This window comes from Nicotiana tabacum, chromosome 16 (assembly GCF_000715075.1).
Source record: "Nicotiana tabacum cultivar K326 chromosome 16, ASM71507v2, whole genome shotgun sequence".
Classification (NCBI taxonomy): domain Eukaryota; kingdom Viridiplantae; phylum Streptophyta; class Magnoliopsida; order Solanales; family Solanaceae; genus Nicotiana; species Nicotiana tabacum.
The window spans coordinates 4,223,041-4,237,987 of record NC_134095.1 but is presented as its reverse complement, the minus strand read 5'-3'; the positions used below and the strand labels follow the sequence as shown (position 1 = coordinate 4,237,987).

At 37.0% G+C, this 14,947-nt stretch overlaps 1 protein-coding gene across 1 annotated transcript; it reads right to left on the bottom strand.

Annotated features, from left to right (window-relative positions):
• Positions 1–6,349: 6,349 nt before the first annotated feature.
• Positions 6,350–11,603, bottom strand: LOC107822364 (uncharacterized). The gene is made up of 6 exons (XM_016648897.2): positions 11,366–11,603; positions 10,340–10,401; positions 8,006–10,255; positions 7,771–7,867; positions 7,214–7,291; positions 6,350–7,126 (listed from the first exon to the last, which is right to left on the bottom strand). Exons 1-6 carry the CDS (start codon positions 11,472–11,474, stop codon positions 6,501–6,503), a joined length of 3,222 nt encoding a protein of 1,073 aa, XP_016504383.1. The 5' UTR covers positions 11,475–11,603; the 3' UTR covers positions 6,350–6,500.
• Positions 11,604–14,947: the final 3,344 nt, after the last annotated feature.

The following is a 14,947-nucleotide window of genomic DNA, read 5'->3' as shown; positions in this document are numbered from 1 at the left end:
TGTGACCTTTGCAAGTTTGGTGGCCGACCGAGCCTCAAGCTCCTCAATTTTCTTGGCTCGGGCCCTTTTTCATGCTTTGGAGCTGATGTTCGGCCGATGACAGTTGGGCTCGAGCAGTATCTTTCTCTGAGGCAAGGTGGTCCATGTTCTGTTTCCACCCCAAAGTCTCCGCCCTCAAGTTGGCCCCTCACGGAGTTGTTCGATCTTCTCAGCCTTCTATTGAACCTGCAGGATCGAAGTATTAGTCGTCATTCCCGAATTGATGCATCGAGCTTATAAAAATTTTCATTACCTACTCAATTAGGTCGGTCTTCTCTTTTTGAGTTGTGGCCAATTCGGCTCAAAGGTCCTTGATCTCCTCTTCATTTTGCCCGCTAAGAAGTTTGAGGGCATTTCTCTCCTCCATGAGCTTTTGAAGATCGGGTTAGCATCGGCTCAGCTCTGCTCGGGATTTAGAAAATGCTTCCTGATGAAGTGTCAAAGCCTATGTAGAAAGAAAGGAAATTAGGCAAGAAGAAATAAATACAAGCGTAATATCGATGAAGGGAGCTGAGGCTTACCCGACTCAGAAGTCGTTGAGCCTCATCAAAGAGACTTGATACATCACTCAGGTCGGTAACATCTTCAACTCCCGTGAAGAAACCACGGAAAAGGTCCTCCCTTTGTGGGCTCTTTCCATATCGGGGGTCCCCATGGCCTGGGCTTCCCAAATTTGCCCCTAAAAAAATGTAGGGAGGATTGACGAATTGCCAATTTCTATTTCCCCAAGCGAGTCACTTGGGGCGTTCTCTTCATTCTGAAGGGCCTCGGAGTCAACTCCTTCAGGCACACCCACCGATTGCTCATTTCGGCAAGAGGCATCTTTAGCCCCCGACAACTCGGGGACTTTGCTTCGACCCTCTTTCGAGATCTCCTCGGTTCGAGGCTGAATCTCTTTGACCCTCACCAGCTCAGCGGCCTTTGGGGCCTCGATGCTTTTCTTCGTTCAAGCCACCAGCTCGAAACCAACATCCTCATTTTCCTCTTCTTCGTGTCTTAGTCGTTGAACAACATCCACAGGCAGGACGACAATGTCTTTCTTCGACTTACGAGCCTTACTCTTCTTAGGCTTTGGAGTCTCGGAGGTTGAGACCCTTTTTCTCTTCTTGTCCTTTGCTAGCTTCGGGACCGAGGGTAAAACCTCCTCCTTCCCAGACGGGACCCTCATGACAACTTCTTTTCCAAGGCCTATATGAAAGGGAGTCAAGTAAGTATGAAAATAAACATTTTAGCAAGAATCATCAAATATGTGAAAAAGGGCTTACCATGATTTTTGGCTTCCCATCGGCCCTTTGCCAAATCGCGCCATGAGCCTCATCGTACGAAGAGGTAGAAGCCAGTTTCTTAACCCACCTCTCGAGGTCAGAAATTGCTCCGGGCATCCAAGAGACCACTACATCATAGAAAGGAATGTCTATAAGAAGAAGCAAAGGAAACTAAATAATAAATGGAAGCTAAAGGCAGGATTATACTTACAGTTCATATTTTACTCCTCAGGAAATGGCATGTTCTCTGTTGGGATTAGGTCGGGAGTCTTCACTCGAACAAACCTTCTCATCCACCCTCGATCTTTGTCCTTATCTATGCTCGAGAATAACACCTTGGTAGCCCGACGTTGGAGTTTTATTAACCTGTTTTGAAAGAGACGGGGGTTGTACAACCTGATGAGGTGGTCGAGGGTGAAATGCATCCCCTTGGCTTTGTTCGCGAAGAATCGGAGCAGAATGACAATCTGCCAAAAAGAAGGATGGATCTGAACAAGGGTTATTTGGTATTGGCGGCAAAAATCGATAATGACGGGATCGATAGGGCCCAGGGTGAAAGGGTAAGTGTAAACACTTAGAAACCCTTCCACATAAGAAGTGATGTCTTCTTCGGGGGCCAGAATCACCACCTATTTATCTTCCCAATGGCAGTCTTTCTTTACCTTCTCAAAGTCATTCTCAGTTATCGAGCATGCATATCTCGACATAGGCTCGCACCGACAGGAGACCGACGAAGTCTTCTCGACTTTGAAGTCAGAATCAAGGACACACCCCTTCTCGGGAACGCACTCCTCAGGGTGCGGCTCCACCGGTGTTTTGTCGTCGGTCGACCGCGATAGAGAGACTTTCTCCTTTTGAGGAACAATTTTTGATATTTTTGCCATTTTCGTGTGAGTTTAGAGAAAGAAGAAGAGAATAAGGCATGGTGTTTTGAGGGGAGGTTGACAACGAAGCCTAGAGATTGTGCAGAACTGAAAAGCTTAAGAGATGTAAAGAGTTTTGAAGATTAGAGTAGAGATCAAGAGTAAATGTTTGAGCAAAGAGAAGGAGAATACATTTATAGGATGAAGATGACAGTTCAGAATCAATAGTGGCCGACAACAACTGATAGTCATTTAATGCCTCGATATATGAACTGACGTGACGTTTTAGTTACTTCCATCGCTTACGTCACGAGAATGACGTCATGACAAGTCGAGGTATAAAATCGAAGGCTCAATTTGTTTCTTCTCATTACACTCCAAGAAACGAGGGGACTATCTGTATACGGTTAAAACCAGGCCTACCCGATTTTACTATTTGATCAAGGCCAGGAAATTACATCGAAGGCCAGCCTCATAGCGGATTAGACCAGAGCACGAAGATGAGGTATCTAGTTCGGGGTCGAGGTGCCTGTCGAGATCGAGGTCGGCAACGATCGAGACCAAATACGGCAGACTTCAAGCAAAGCGCAATAACGGAAAAGCGGGATATCCGTGACCGGTCAAAGATCACGGCGGAAATTCCGGAACAGATCAAATCAAGGGCGATTGTTCAAGATAATCATGGGATTTACTTCCGTAATTAGAATTGTACCATAGATAGGATTCCTCTACTGTATAAAGAGGGTTTTGATCATTTTGTAAACACCTTACAGTCACGCATATCAAGACAATACTATACTTTCTGGCTTATATTCTTGTTCATCAGCTTGTTATATTTTAACTATTTTTGCATAAACTGGTTCGAGGGTATTCAAGCTCGATGGCTGAATCATGTTCAAATACTGGTTTGCTTTATATTATTGTTAATTCCTATTATTTCTCTTTGCATTTATCAATTGATATTAGGTGAAATCACGTATTCTTAAAATCACTTTATAATTTTAATTGTTATCTAAATTTAAGGGTAAACAAATGAGTCACACCAAATTTCGCACCCCCCTTGATAAAGAACTTTTATCTCTGAATTAACAAACAAAATAGTAAGGATAAATCTTTGAAAAATAAATGCAGCGCCCCACATATCAACAAAGAAAACAAGACACAAGTATATACAAAAAAGTATTTTTTTAATCGATAGTATTATTTCTAAAATTGCATAAACATATGAAATTGATAAAAATAATTCATTTGTATACACTAAACATACAAAAATATGTACAGCAACAATAATAAAAAAATAATGTGAAGTTAATTTTGTGGGATAACTCATATAATCAGTATACAAAAAACATACAAGAATAAACAAATTATCTAATTATATAAAACACAATACAAAACATACAATCTAATGTACAAATAATATACTTTCTGGCTTATATTCTTGTTCATCAGCTTGTTATATTTTAACTATTTTTGCATAAACTGGTTCGAGGGTATTCAAGCTCGATGGCTGAATCATGTTCAAATACTGGTTTGCTTTATATTATTGTTAATTCCTATTATTTCTCTTTGCATTTATCAATTGATATTAGGTGAAATCACGTATTTTTAAAACCACTTTATAATTTTAATTGTTATCCAAATTTAAGGGTAAACAAATGAGTCACACCAAATTTCGCACCCCCCTTGATAAAGAACTTTTATCTCTGAATTAACAAACAAAATAGTAAGGATAAATCTTTGAAAAATAAATGCAGCGCCCCACATATCAACAAAGAAAACAAGACACAAGTATATACAAAAAAGTATTTTTTTAATCGATAGTATTATTTCTAAAATTGCATAAACATATGAAATTGATAAAAATAATTCATTTGTATACACTAAACATACAAAAATATGTACAGCAACAATAATAAAAAAATAATGTGAAGTTAATTTTGTGGGATAACTCATATAATCAGTATACAAAAAACATACAAGAATAAACAAATTATCTAATTATATAAAACACAATACAAAACATACAATCTAATGTACAAATAATATATAAATATATCATTATCAAACGAACAACAGCACTACGCTACAAAGGCGGATACATTCAAAAAATAGCGTACATACAAAAAACATACAGAGAAAATACCAAAAAAAAATCATTTATGTCAAAGAATTACTATCATACACAATCAACTTCATTTGTAATACACTAAACATACAAAATATGTACAACTAATTATTAAAAAAATATATAAATATAATTTTTCTGAAAAACTCATACAATCAGTATACAAAAAACATACAAAAAAGAAACAAATTACTAAAATAGCCACATAATACAACATAAAGGAAATATTTTTAAAGTTGTACAATACCTTGTGATCAGATTCATCTTTACGGTAGCCGAAATCCGGATCAACCTTATTATTCTTTTTTGATTTAGTATCGTCATTAACTTTAATATCGTCATTAATACAGGTATTGCATGCCTAGAATTCGATTTTTAATTTTTTCTTCTTGTGAAAATACACCTAAATCAAAACTAGGTATTTCACCCACAACTTTTTCACAATGTTTCCGGGGTGATCTTCGAACTGCTGTGTTACCTATTAGTGTATCAACAATAGATTTTCCAGAATATTTTTTCTCACAAATTTATGCAAAGATTTCTTACCCATTGTTAGTTCTAAAAAAGGTGGAATAAAAAAGAATATTAAAGAGACAGTTTTAAAATGGATAAAAAAAAATATGAATAAGAACAAAATACAGATAAATTAGAAAAAAAGACATTGTTAATGTAGATTGAAGCTTGAAAATTAGACAAAATAAAGAAAGACAACAAGATTCAAGACTTACCCGTAACTTGATTGTAGAGCAAAATTTCGAATTTCTTCTTTATTGTATAAATAAGAAAGAGATTTTGTATTATCGAAAGAGAGAAATCTGAAATCAAAAGCTTTGGAAGAGGAAAGAATCTGCAATTTTGGGATTGTAACAATGGATGATTGAAAGAGAGAAATCGGATATCAAAAGCTTTGGACGAGAAGTGAGTAAGGAGATGTTTGGGTTAGAAAGATTTTGGCTATCAGTGTGCGGTGGGTGTTGAGTTAGGTCCAAAGTTCATTTCTTTGTCATACTTTCAGGACAAATATTTGTTATTGTGTATGCTAAAATCCAACAATTAGGAAGAAAGGGCACTAGCAGGGTAATTGCAATGATAAATTGAAAGGCAGCAAAATAGTAGAAGAAAGCTAATATCTTATTAGTAGTTGTTGATAAGCTTACTAATGTACAAATCCCTAAGGTCTGTTACAAGGAGAGATTAATAGTGAGAGCTAATATCATGTATTCATGTTGAGTGTCTGATTTCATTTTCTTTTTGGTCAAGATCTCCTGATATGTGTTGAGCGATATGAAAAGATGAAAGTTTTGTATTTCTCTTCACCTATACGGGCACGGATCCGAGTGTCAAGATTCGGCAAAATGTGGAAATTCGGCTAAGAAAATTCAAAATTATAAAAAATAGAGCTATAAAGAGAAAAAGAAAGTCATTCAAGGCCTTCCATCTATATTGCTGCTAATGAGTACTGTCAAAAATTCATTTGATGTCCCCCCCCCCCCTCCTCCTTCCTCCGTTAGTTTAGCTGCAACGGCCGCAGACGCAAGAAGCAGTTCCTCTATGGGAAATCGGCAGCTACGAACTAAGACGCTTCAGAAGAAAAGCTACATCCACTACCCGCATTCACCCTGACAGGCCTTCAAAGTGGAATTCTTCTAAGATCCATTGCTCGATTTTGCTGCATGCTCTGCTCCCAAAATGCGGAGAGACTTGCGCCAGAAGTCCGAACTCCGAACACGATCCCTTGTATTCTTGGTTTTTTTAAAACACAATATGAGACAAAAGTACTACAATATTGAAGGTATGTCATTTTCCATATCTTAAATCTGTTTTATTTTTAATTTTAAGAAATTAAAATCTCAATTTCCCCCAAATTTGTGATGGACTCAGGTCAAAGTATCCGAAGTTCGTTGACCGAATCAGGGACGTATCCCGCACCCGTCCCGTGTGGAGACGGGTGCGGCACCAAAAACGAAGAGTCCAACTTAGCTTAGATTACTGTAGTTGTATCAGCAAGGCTGCTGATTAAATAAATAAGATGATTGTAAATGAATTATCATAGACTTGAAATCCAAAAATGTGTTACTTATAAACTTTGCCTTTTGATTTACTACTTACAAGACTTGCTTCATAACTTTCAACTCTACTTAGACTGCACAATAATTATAAGACCAACGATCTTTCTCAAAATGACTTTCTTACTCTATCAAACGATCAAACTGAAATGGCTATTCGTAATAAATCCATTGTAATCTCGTCGATGAGTCCATTGAGCAAATGCTTCTCCACATCCTTTATAACATCATCTTTTTCAAAAAAAGCAAACATTATTTGTTCACTCCAACCAAAGTCCCACATGGAGTTCACATCTGGATTTCTGTTATGCATATCTTTTCCGATCATGTTATGTAGGTAGTCTGCTGCATCACATTCATCGCTCATATTCCCATCGCCACCATAGAACTTTAATGTGTCAAAATCTTTGCAGAGTTGCTTGATAAGATCATCCAAAGACCTTGTCTTTATATATCCGATGGACATTGTTGCATAAGGATGTAATGCTAGCTCCTGTCTTCTCGCTTTCCTTTTCATTATCTCATAACCGCAGTCTAGCATAAGTTTGACGTCTTCCCCTTGGTTATTTTGATCGCTGGCATGGAGAATGCTGATCGGTATATTGAGCTTGAAAAGTGCCTCGGCTGTGTTTAGGAATTGTTGACTTTTAATAACTGACTCCTTGAAGTGCTTTTCAGGTTCTGTCAATGGTTCTTGTGACACTAACCGGAGAGTTGTTTCTTGATCGTTTCTAACAAGATTGGAGATTCCTGTGCCTCCTTCTTCTGCAATATCAGAGGGTGAGGAACTTCATCTATAATTTTTATCTTATTTACATGTAAATGAATGGAATAAGATTTTTATATCAGTACCTGTCAATTTGGCAGAAAAACTTCTATTTTGTTCATCATTGAAAAGCTTAATGTTCTGTGAGACTTCTTGATGAATCCCTGCAACATCAACTATGAGAACCAGCTTACAGTATCATAGCTATATATCATCTAGTAAGGGCAACCTGGTGCACTAAGCTCCCGCTATGCACGGGGTCCGGGGAAGGGCCGGACCACAAGGGTCTATTTTACGCATCCTTACCCTACATTTTTGCAAGAGTCTGTTTCCACGGCTCGTCTATTGTGCTTTTCATCTAATGAACTATCTTATTTTGCAAGACCTCAAAACTTGAAGAAGGTTGAAGAGTAAGAATAATTTGGCTTAGAAACATCCGTTTTGATGCTGGTGATATTTGGTTATGGTTTGTTGGAGTTTGAAAAGCACTAATCATTGGGGTGAAGGGATAATAGGACTGCTATCTATAATTGTAAGGTGATAATACTGGTTTAAGGCGACCAAAGTGTTAAAACTAAGAATATCTGACTACTCTTCTTCTGAAATCAAACTAATTGAAATAAATACTCATGGTCTGACATACCCTTAAGTTGGTCGATAGCTTCTGATATCTTTGGCATATCTTCTCCATGATTCTGGTCCATGAATATTTCAAGTACTTCCAGTGTTTTATCTTGATGCTGCAGGAATATAAAAAAGCATGTTATGAAGATATTGCACATGTTCGACTAGTTTCTAGACATAAAATTACTCTGAATCATTAAAAACTTGTCGAGCTCACAAATTAGATCGAATTTTCTTCTCACAGATGAACTTACATTTTCATTTGAAATCACAGTTTCTGAACCTATCAGGTTGTTGCATTCCTTTTCCATTATTTCATTGCAGGAGGGACTCTTTTCTATTTCACTATGTAGTTCTGTCTGCAAATTGAGCATCTCCATGCTCACATCTGGCTTGTCGGATCTTCTGTTGTCCACATTTGCTTCTGTTGCCAAGCTTTCAGTCAACTGTTCTTCTCTGCTGTAGCAGCTTTTGTCATCTTTCTGCAGTTTCATGTCTTGCAAAGTTGCGGATAACTCCTCTATTTTTGGAGAGGTCTCAGTTCTATGAATTTCGGTATGACATCCCTTCCTTTCTGTAAGTAGCAGATTGATTGGCTTCTCTTGCTTAGATGATTGAGTGATACTGTTTAGCTTCCCTTCTCTAGATGATACTTCATTTGACAATGCATTTTGATCGGCATTTTTGTTCTTGCTGCTTTGCGTGATCACTATAGAGGTAGAAGAGTTCCGATTCTTGGCAAGAGCAACTTGCTTTATACCATTAGAAAAATCTTTTGAAGGTGTTCCATTTTTGGACTTTGTAGAATTTTTTGTACCGAGTGTGGCTTGGTTCAGAGAAAACTGCTTCTTCTTTAAACTTGCTGAACGATTCCTTGGTTTTGGTAAAGTTATGGTTTCCACTTGATTTGCTTTGTGTTTTCTTGCCTGCACAGTTTTATTTGAGAGCAATTTCTCCTTCTTACCTGCCTGATGCTTCTCATCTTGTCCTTCAGATTTTTTAAGATATCTGTCTGTCTCTTTCTTTTCTGTCCAAATTTTATCCACTTTGCAATCAGTAAGTTCTTGTAACACAATATCGATTGGAGGCACCCTCGATGTTTGTGGCATTTTTGGCTGTGAGTCACTCTTCAGGATAGGCTCCTTGATTTCAACTGTTTTTGTGATTTTCTCCTTAACACTTGTCTGATTTTGTTCTTTCTGTTTCTGCCGGAAGTTAACTTGATCTCCTGGTACTTGATTTACTTGGATGATTTTACTATGTTGCTTATCCATCATGTTGTTTGTCATTGGCAAGCCCGAGGGCGACGAACCTGTATCTTTGTTACCCGCTATACTCCGCTCCTCCTGTTGTTTAACTCTACCAGAAGAAACCATGTCATTGCTCCTGCCTGGAGATGCAGGGACATATTCAGCTTTAAGCGCGAATTTTGCCTCCTGAACTGGTAGCATGTTACTTCTTTGTATCATGTTTTTGTCAACACTAAGAGATGACCTATTCTCAGCGCCCGGAGTGCCAAGAGGACCTGCAGTTTTCTTCAAAACTGGCTGTTGCTTCTTTTTGGAATCCGACCCTTTCCTCGATGACTTGTTATCTTCTTTTGCTGGGAGTTCATCCAGTCCCATTAGTTTCGCAATGACATTTGAAATTCTCCCTTTCTCTGATCCAGATTTCGTTCTACTTGACTGGTTCTTCTGGTCCAGATTTTTGAAGTCCGGGGCACAACTAGCTGACCTTTTATGGGCCACCAATTTCTTAGGGCCGAGAGGTTGCTTTTCGTGCAGTTTAGGAGTTTCATTGGGGTATGTTAGGGCCATAAGCCGCTGTTTGATGTCATTTTTTGTTGTCTCTTTGGTGATATATGAGTTTTTAGAGGGCTTATCGAATGAAAATCTTGGCCGCTCTACTTGCTTCTGATCGCCTATCTTGACAATGCTGTTGTCATCTTCCTCATCCTCGTCGAGCAATGTAATCCTGCTTTTGCTTTGTGGCTTGATCATATGATCCGAAGCTTCCTGTAGGTTCACAAGCATTCTCAGGGACTCTTCCAAATCCATTGCTCCTTTCAACAGTTCCGTCCCAACTTCAATTGAATTCTTATCAAAATTAAGGCCATTGGAACAAGCTCTTAGAATCTGGTTTAGTTTTTGTATCCCTTTCGATACTTCATTGATATGAACATGAGAGATGGAAGGGAACTGACTATTCGCATATTGATACTTATCGATGCTGGTTCTCCTTTCCATCTTACTTCTATCCATTGATCTCTGACCAAATTGATGGAGAAATGTTAGCACAGGATTTCTACTTGAAGAATCCATCTTAGTAAACTTTCCTCCATTTTCAATAGCAAAGGCGAGCGCCATTGAAAGATCTCCCACTTTCTCAGAGTTCTGTACTCTTCCAGTAGCATAGGGAACAATCTGTCCTGAAGATTCTTCAATCCGAAATGATCGGTTGCTGGTGCTAGACCTACTACCTAAGTTCCCTACTTTTGAATTAACCTGCAAATTGTAACATGTAAGGTGAATGGAACTTATTGTTACAAGAAATTCTCAAGGTGTCCTGATATTGTCAAGTGAACTTACGGATTCTAGAGTTTTTGTTTGTCGAGATCCTTTGTAAATTTGTCCCGGATTAGCATGAGCATCTGTCAGTTCAGACGTATCGCTAGTTTAGTTTTACACTATCTGTAACATATGCTTTTGCAAACTTTAAAATTGAGGAATGATATGACTAAATGTAGAAGTTCTAAATAAGTTTCATTTTGTTGCTTAGTAGTAGGAAAGAGTTTTTCTGTCTCTAACATCTTACTATGTGAAACCTGCAGAAAAATTTGTTCCACCTATGTGGAAACAGTGGAATTCCTGATTGATTAAAAAGGGCAGCCCGGTGCGCTAAGCTCCCGCTATGCGTGGGGTCCGGGGAAGGGCCGGACTATAAGGGTCTATAGTACGCAACCTTACCCTGCATTTCTGCAAGAGGCTGTTTCCACGGCTTGAACCCGTGACCTCCTGGTCACATGGCTTGAATTCCTGATTGATTGTGAACAATATTTTGGTGAATGTACATATACTCCAAGTATGTTTTCTCTAAACTTTTATATAAGTTGTGTGCTTCTCTTTGATTTACTCTTGCATCTCATGCTTCTAGTTCTTGAAGCAAAGATAGAGAAGGTACATATTCTAATTGATATGGTGCAAATCATGAAAGGGCGTCAACAAATCATTCTTGGACACGAGAAAAAGAAAGAAAACCAGAAGTTCAATGAAGTATGAATAGTCATTTGATAGGTTAACAACTCTTAGTTGTATATTGCAAAAGCCTTTATCTGTGATTCTTCTATTCTGAAAATTTGTCTTTGAACAATGCAAACTTGCATCTCTCATGAGCACGAGCCGAAGTGCTCAAACTACGTACTAATTCTCTGTCACAGTGTAATTATCATCGAGTTCAACACATTTCAGTCTAAAATATCAAAGTTATCACTGCATTACTAGCTTCAGGAAGAAGTGATCTACTATCTTGATTCTATTTATCCTCGTGCATAATTCAATCATGACATCTTAAGATGTAAAATGTAAAGATCATGTATTAGCATTTCATTAACTTACCTCTACTCGTGGAGTATGAATAGCTTGAATTTTGAGCAGCAGCCACCCTTTCTTTACGAAGCCTAAGATCATGCAGTAGCTTCTGCGCGAAATCCGACTTAGCTGACATTTTTGCTGTCTTACTTCACTCTGAATGTGGAACAGAGTTTTTGGACTAAATCTCCATAAATGAACTGCAAAATCAATAAAAGCAAATAAATGTAAAAGGAAGAATATTCTTAGATTGTGTTGCAGGTCAATTTCCTAGTAGATTGGTAAGGTATAGGAATGTAATGTGAAGTTGTTATGTCATTTTGGTGAGAAGGCTTTTTCAGTGTTGGGTAAGGTGGAAAGTTGGGAAAAAAGCAATAATATTTTGATGTTTGAAAAAAAAAAAAATTGTTAATCACACACCACTTGAGAAGATTGACGTGAAAGTTAGCTCTCTCACTCACTGTTTTTTCTCTATCAAAAACACTGTGGTTGCTTGGCTTTCATTCTAATCCAAGCAATGTATTGTATGGGCACCAAATAGCTTCAGACAAAAGATTTCTTTATGAACAATGAACAATCTCCTTTCCGAGAGGGCAGCCCGATGTACTAAGCTCCTAGTATGCGCGGAGTGCAGGGAAGGGCTGGACCACAATGGTCTATTAGACACATTTTTATCTTGCATTTCTGCAAAAGGCTGTTTCCACGGCTCGAACCCGTGACCTTCTGGTCACATTTACCTCTCAGGAGAATTTTAAAAAAAAAAATTAAAAAAATTACTCACGCTCAATTTTTACACCAAAATCCAAATCGATAAGTAGATGGACGTGTCTTTCATATATATATTTTTATCACTAACCATAGTTAATTAGTATGTATTCTCACATCAATTCATTCTTTATAAACTACTATAATCTAGCATAAATATCGGGTGTGAGTAAGTTTTTTCCTTTTTGTCGTTCTATTATCTGCTTTCGTTAGCTTAAAGATAGTCTCTAGTATGGGCGTAACATGGTTTTGGCTTGTTACATCAGCTAGAAGAATAATCTATGTTGGAGAATTTGCAGCTTTCATTTTGGGTATGGGTTGGTTACCTTTTACTAAAGCTACTTTGAGCTATGCTGGAATGGGAACTGTATGTTCAAGTGAGAGATGATAAAATTCCATTTAACGGGTACTGTATGTTCCTTTTTAGAAGGTTTATGAACCTAAATAGTTTTTTTTTCCTCTCAATTTATTTAGAAGTTCTTCACTAGCACTATCACCAACTAACTACCTCTATCGCTAGTTTTTGTCGCACAATTATCACCTTTACTGACAGCTATTTATATCAGTTAATGAAGAAGCCCAATGCAAAAAAAAAAAAATGCTTGTTGGATCTTCGAAACCGTTCATATCATTTTAATAATAATAAATTTGATATATTTTACCGAGAAGGTCTACGGGTCGAGTCCGTGCTCAATCAGCACAATCACCATTGCGACTTCCTCTATACAAACCACAACCACCACCGACGCCACCTAATAATTGTCATCATAGTTAGCTGCTACCACTAGCTTTTAAAGTATACTTCATTTAAGAATCAATATATATTACCAAGTAAATTTATATGCTGTCTAAAATATTTAGAGTGACCGGAACCTGTCCCTGACCAGCTCGTAAGTAGCATCCCGCTGCTGGTCGTTAAAGCAAAGATTCGATACCTCTTTTATTATTAATTAATAATTGGCATTCTCTGATCGGCCTAACCTCGTAATACATGGCTATATACCTGACCTGAGACTAATGCAATCAGTTCCTTCCTTCGCCTTCTCTTTCGACGTTCGCCAATCAGAGAGGACAGCCGATTGAATCTGAACCTTAATTTAAAGATGGAAGGAAGACCCGGATGAACTTAATTAGGAGCAGATGTACTATTTATTGATAATTTATTCGAATTCTATATAAATTAGATATTAAATAGAGATTTATCAATATTCAAATGCATAAAATCAATCAATTTAAGTTATTTAGTATTCATATCTAAATACAATATTTTAGTATTGTATGCAATATGTATTCAGATTAAATTGGCCTTAATTGATAATAACCGACTGACAAGATGAAATAATCAAATATTCAAAATGAGCTTCGTCACTAAAGGGTCCTTAGAATTAAACTCGAGCCAAATTTTGTGTTTGCAGTATCCGATTATGGCTCAATCTTTTTGCATCAGTAAGACCAATCTCTTACCATGTTATTTTCCTATTTCTTGAGAAGTGTTTGATCCTTATAGAATAAGCTTATCTGAAGCATGTACTCAGTATTTATGAGTTAACAACGATTGAATAGGAGGCAAAAGCTTTTCCTATTCCTTCTCGAGAGACTAAGTAAAATAAATATATTTTTATGTATGTCGTGTATAACTTCAATACTACAATTTTTTACAACTATTTATGGAGCCTCTATACCAAATAATAAAATTAAACACTTGGGCTAATATCCAACTAACATAAATTAATAAAACAACATGATAGCTACTACGAAGTAGGAGTGGTGCCTCACCATATACTTAAGGAAGAGAGTCATCCTAGCCCTGACCGCATGCCACGTATCCTACCTCATCCTGAAACATATAAAGTAAGCCGGACCCTGGAGGGAGGCCCCTAAGGGCTGAGTACACCACATTAGTACTCAATAAGTGTCATAGGCTCTCTCTAACTTAAGTTTTTGGGACAAACTTTATAAAAATAATGCATCAATATTTAATATAAAACGATAAGAAATTTTATTACTTCATAATCTTTATTATTTTAAATAAAAGACAAGTGAAATATACCCACAATATAAACTTTTAAAACATTTATGTCAATCCAAGATTTTGAATAAAATCATACAAAATCATTCCATTTGCTTTAAGTCATTGAAATCACTTTCAGCTCCTTAAGCTTAAACATAAGAAAATCATCCGTATCTTTCACTAGGAGTAATATACCATCACCGACACAAGAAGGTCAACTAGGTTATGTACCTAACGGCAAGTATTATATACTCTACTTGCTCAAGTCGTCTCATTGTAGTGTCGTACGAATCGACTCAGTCATGCTAATAATAGCGCAAAATAGTACCCTCTCAAGGGAGAGCACTCTTCCGTAGTCTATACCACAAAGTGGCCATCTACGCCTACACGTGCACGTGTAGTTTCATGACGATGAACACAATATATCTGAAGTCAATCTCGATGAATACAAGTGACTCTCAAAACATTTGATACTTCAAAATAGATTCATAGTATAGTAGCCTCAAAGGATCTATTCTATCAAATCATAACATTCATAGAAAATCTAAACCATTTGAACAAAAATTAAATAAACAACCTTTTACATGTTAAAACATTTAGCAATTTAATATCAATCCTTAAAAGATACCACACGTGTTATTCTACTCATCAATTTTTAAAAGAAATACTTTTCATGAAAACTTATCTTTAGCACTCAAATATGTATACTCTTATCAATATGTAAGTTTTGAAAAAAAAAACCTATAATATTTACCTTAAGTATCATTGCCAACAAGATTTAAAATAATTTTATAAAATAACACGACACTACATATGCAACATAATATTTTAGT